Source organism: Stegastes partitus, unplaced genomic scaffold, assembly GCF_000690725.1.
Source record: "Stegastes partitus isolate 25-593 unplaced genomic scaffold, Stegastes_partitus-1.0.2 Scaffold1402, whole genome shotgun sequence".
Taxonomy (NCBI): Eukaryota; Metazoa; Chordata; class Actinopteri; family Pomacentridae; genus Stegastes; species Stegastes partitus.
The window spans coordinates 81,015-85,141 of NW_007579133.1; the positions used below are offsets into that span (position 1 = coordinate 81,015).

At 46.9% G+C, this 4,127-nt stretch overlaps 1 protein-coding gene across 1 annotated transcript in view; it reads right to left on the minus strand.

The window, feature by feature from the left end:
* slc30a8 (solute carrier family 30 member 8) overlaps positions 1-4,114 on the minus strand; it is a 9,967-nt gene extending 5,853 nt beyond the window's left edge. The window contains exons 1-5 of the mRNA XM_008299317.1: positions 4,035-4,114; positions 2,677-2,837; positions 2,267-2,413; positions 723-876; positions 541-656 (exon numbers count right to left, since the gene is read on the minus strand). Of these exons, the coding sequence (XP_008297539.1) occupies positions 541-656; positions 723-876; positions 2,267-2,413; positions 2,677-2,837; positions 4,035-4,105 (649 nt within the window). The 5' untranslated portion in view covers positions 4,106-4,114. The remainder of the gene's footprint in view (positions 1-540; positions 657-722; positions 877-2,266; positions 2,414-2,676; positions 2,838-4,034) is intronic.
* Positions 4,115-4,127: the final 13 nt, after the last annotated feature.

Below are 4,127 nucleotides of genomic sequence, written 5' to 3' on the forward strand. Positions count from 1 at the left end.
AGCGAGTCCTGCAGACTAAACCCAGCAGACATGAGAACAGTTTTTGTCCCACTGCTGTGATGCTACTGACCAGCTGATCCGTTCTCAGCAGAACCCTGCAGACTGCTGACGTTGGTGTTTGTCAGTTCTTGCATCGCTGCACGTGTGTGTTTTTTTTTCTGCTAGATGTTTATATTCTTGTATATATTGATCTTGTTTTATTTATTTTATTATTATTCATTTTATTTTTTTCTCTCTATCGTTGCTTTACTTTTTTCTTTTCCTTGCTCACTCCCGGGGCGACACCAACAGCCGGAACCAGATTCCATGTATGTCGTGTACATACTTGGCCATTAAAGCCGGTTCTGATTCTAATTCTGATTCTGACTCGGTCACAGAGAAAACTGTTTTCATTTAACTTTAATAACTGACTGAGCAGGTTTGACCAGCTGTAGAGCAGAAACTAAAGTTAGGAGGGTCAGTTTTAAAAACATTTTCTAACTCTGCGGATCAGAGGTCACAGCATCAGTACAAACGTGAACACTGAGCTCAGAGCTGTACCGTGGTCGTCCTGGTTGCTCTCCAGGTCGCTGCCCTCGTCGTGGTTCTTGTGCGCTCCGGAGCCGAGACCTCCGTGACTGTGGCCGTGACCCGTCTGGTGAAGAGTCACCGCCATGCTGAGGGCAGACATCCCATTAGAACCAACACCGGACCTCCACAACTAATCACTGGTTTTCACTCACATGATGTTCGCTGCCACAGCGCAGCCGGACGTAATGAGCATGATGTGGCCCTCGATGGTGAAGTCTTTGTGGATCAGGCGCTCCACGGCCAGGTACACCAGCACACCTGTGACCAGCCAGATGGTGAAGACGGACAGCAGCGCTCCCAGGATCTCTGAGGACACAAGAAACCAGACGAAGCTGTACTGATCCGAAGAGAGACGAGCACAGAGAGTTCAAAAGTCCACATATCGCCGTTCTGAGCTCTGGGCACACCATCATGGTACTGAAGTCCACAGAGGAGGGTCCAGATTGATCACCTTAATGGACTTCTTCCATCGGTTCTGAGCCTCAGAACTTCATCAGTACAGCAGATAGACACATGACATTTAGGAGGAAGAACACATCTGGGTTCTGCTAGAACCTGACACCAGATCAGTTCTACATCCATCCAGGTGTCTCAGTCTGAACACTGGACCTGGTTCTGTTCATGTCCTCTGTCAGCAGCTGGTAGCATCAGTATTATGGGATGGATCATAGTGGTACCAGTTTAATGTCTATGACATAGAGTCACAGAAACAATCAGTGGTACCCTGGATGTGGTTCTGGTTCTGATCAGTCACCAAAGGAAACTATACAAAGTGCATTCAGAACCAGTTCTAAACGATATAAGGACCGGTGTACCTCCAGAACCTACCAGAACCACCTGCAGACAGGATTCATTGTGTGTCTGTGTTTGTCATGGTAGTGCACGTTGCTGCACAGTAGTGCACAGTAGTGCATGATAGTGCACGTTACTGCATGGTAGTGCACGTTGCTGCATGATAGTGCACGTTGCTGCACAGTAGTGCATGTGATCCCTCCCAGTGAAACCATTGAGCATCTTTACTTTTATAGACACAGAGAGTTTCTCTGCTCCTCTTATTTCTGTGCAGTTGTTTCATTTCAGCTCAGAATGAGAGTTTGTGGTTCTGGTTTGAGGCTGAGACCGGGTCGACGGGTTTGTTTTGTTTGTTTGTTTTTTAAAGATCTTGACTTTCTGATTTTGGAAGTTAAAATTTCACAAATGTCTTCATATACAATCAGATTTTATGCTGTAAATGTTTCAGGATAATCAGAGACGGTCGAGCAGAAACAGCTGATAGTGGTAAACAGAACCACTCTGGACTGAAACAGAACCGCAGACAGTTTGGTGATTCCTGAGGACCAATCAGTGGACCCAATGGAAGCTGGAAACAGAACCAACGGTACTGTTCTCATGTTCTCTACATCAGTCTAATGATGAACCAGTCGGCAGCATTCAGAGCTTGTTTAGTCTTTAGATCCTCTGATAGAGTCCAGTTCTGGTTCTGGTTCCTCCTCAGACTGATGGTGTGTGATCTGGTACCAACACTTTGAAATGATGCTGCAGGATTATCAGGGTTAACAGAACATTGTGGCTCAGAGTGAATCCTGTCCAGAAGATGATCCTGGTTTCAAAGTAAAACCTTGTCCAGGTCTGGTTGTTGGTTCTTTAGAGACCCTGAAGGTCAGATAGAGAATCAGAGTCCAGGTGGACCGTTTACCTGCTCGGTGCCAGCCGAAGCTGAGTCTGTGTGTGGCCGGTCTGGAGGACAGCCACAGCGACAGCAGGCTGATGATGAAGCTGGTCAGATCCGCCAGTAGGTGAGCGGCATCGGTCATTACGGCCAGGCTGCCGGCCAGGTACCCACCTGAGGACAGACAGGGCTTCATTAGTCAGTCTAGGGCTGGAGAACCCGACACTACACCTGAGGAGGCTTAAAGAACGAGAGGTCTGAGAACCAGAACATCTACTGCAGCTGACCTCCGGATCACAAACAGCTTCAGGTCCATCAGTGATGAAGCTGAACCACCAGCACCAGAGACTCAGCAGCTTCTTACAGTTTAAATCAGCATCAAGCTTCACTGAGATCAGCCTGAACACAAACCCGACGGCAGAACGGGCCCGACTCACCGATGATCTCTCCGATCATGAAGACCAGGCAGATCACAGACACCAGGTAGAGCCTCTTCCTGGCCGACCGCTTCTCCGCCTCTCGGTCCTCCTGGGCATGGCTGTTGTCATGGCAATGCTTGACGTCGCCATCTTTCTGCGGCGCCTCGTGGTTCGACCCGCTGGACAGAAAGATCCGAACATACGTGGAGGTCTTTTACACATCGTCTCATTTACTTTGGTAAGAATTTGTTTATTTCTCTTTGTTCTTCAAATCACAGCAGAACATCTACAGAAAGTCCGTTCTCAGCCAATCAGCAGCGTTTCTGCCTTCTATGTACAGCATGTATCATGTATACTATGAATTCTTCTTCATGGTTGTTTGGTGACGGTCAGCAGCTCTCTGTCCCATCCACACTCATTAAACTGTACATTCTGACATTGTTCATGAGGAGAAACTGAGCAGAACCAGAAAAGTTTCCTTCTGAATCACTTTGCCTGAAGTGTGTTTGTTTTACTGTGGGACAGAAATAAACGAGTGTCTGAGCTCCGGGGCATTCTCACATCATTTCAAGCCAATAAAGTAAAGCTGATGTTTAGTCCCACGACCGACCGGACCGGTTCGCCGAGGAGCAGAACATCAAACACCGACAGTCTGCAGACTAATGGCAGACGGCTGCTTATTTCCAGGAGTTCTCATGTTTGCTTTGAGCTCTGAGCCTCCAAACAGCAGCTTTAACTCTGACAGAACCGAGGATCCATCATTTATCAGTGAAGCCTGCAGAAGAGTGGAGACGTTAGTGCTGAACACAAACCTCCAGGAAACAGCTGCTGATGGATTAACGGCTGATCACATCTCTGATAAAGACAGCAGCTCCTGATGGGACCCAGAACCAACTCTGGACCAGAACCTCCGAGTTTCAGCTTCTATGTTTAATGTGAATGAAGCTCAGAACTTTTCCTTCATCTGGATTGATTTTTATTTTCTTTCTCTGATAAAAACACTGAAGTTGTTAACTTCTGAATAAATTATTTTTCTGCGGCTCCTGACTAAAGAAATCCTGAATGAATAATGAAGCAAATGAAGTAGAATTATTGTTAAGAACAATAAGACCAGAGGAGCTGCTGGAGCACCTGAGCAGCTCTCAGGCCGTCACACGGACTCAGGCTGGACTTGGAGGCGCTTTTGCGCTCAGTGGATCTAGTCTCGTGTGGAAAACAAGGATCGTGAGCAAACAGAAAGTTGATCCGAAACAAACAGATTCTTTATTATTAATTATCATTAATTAGCATTAACTATCATTAACTATCTCTCTGATGGACTCCGCAACTCGCCGTGCCACAGTAATCAGAGTATTTCCCACTAATTAACGAGTTACCTTCCAGCTGAGTAGCAGCTCTTCGGTTCGGTCATCAGGTGAAACTTCTCCGGGTCTTTGCTCCTGAACATGATGCTGCTGATGGTTCTGATG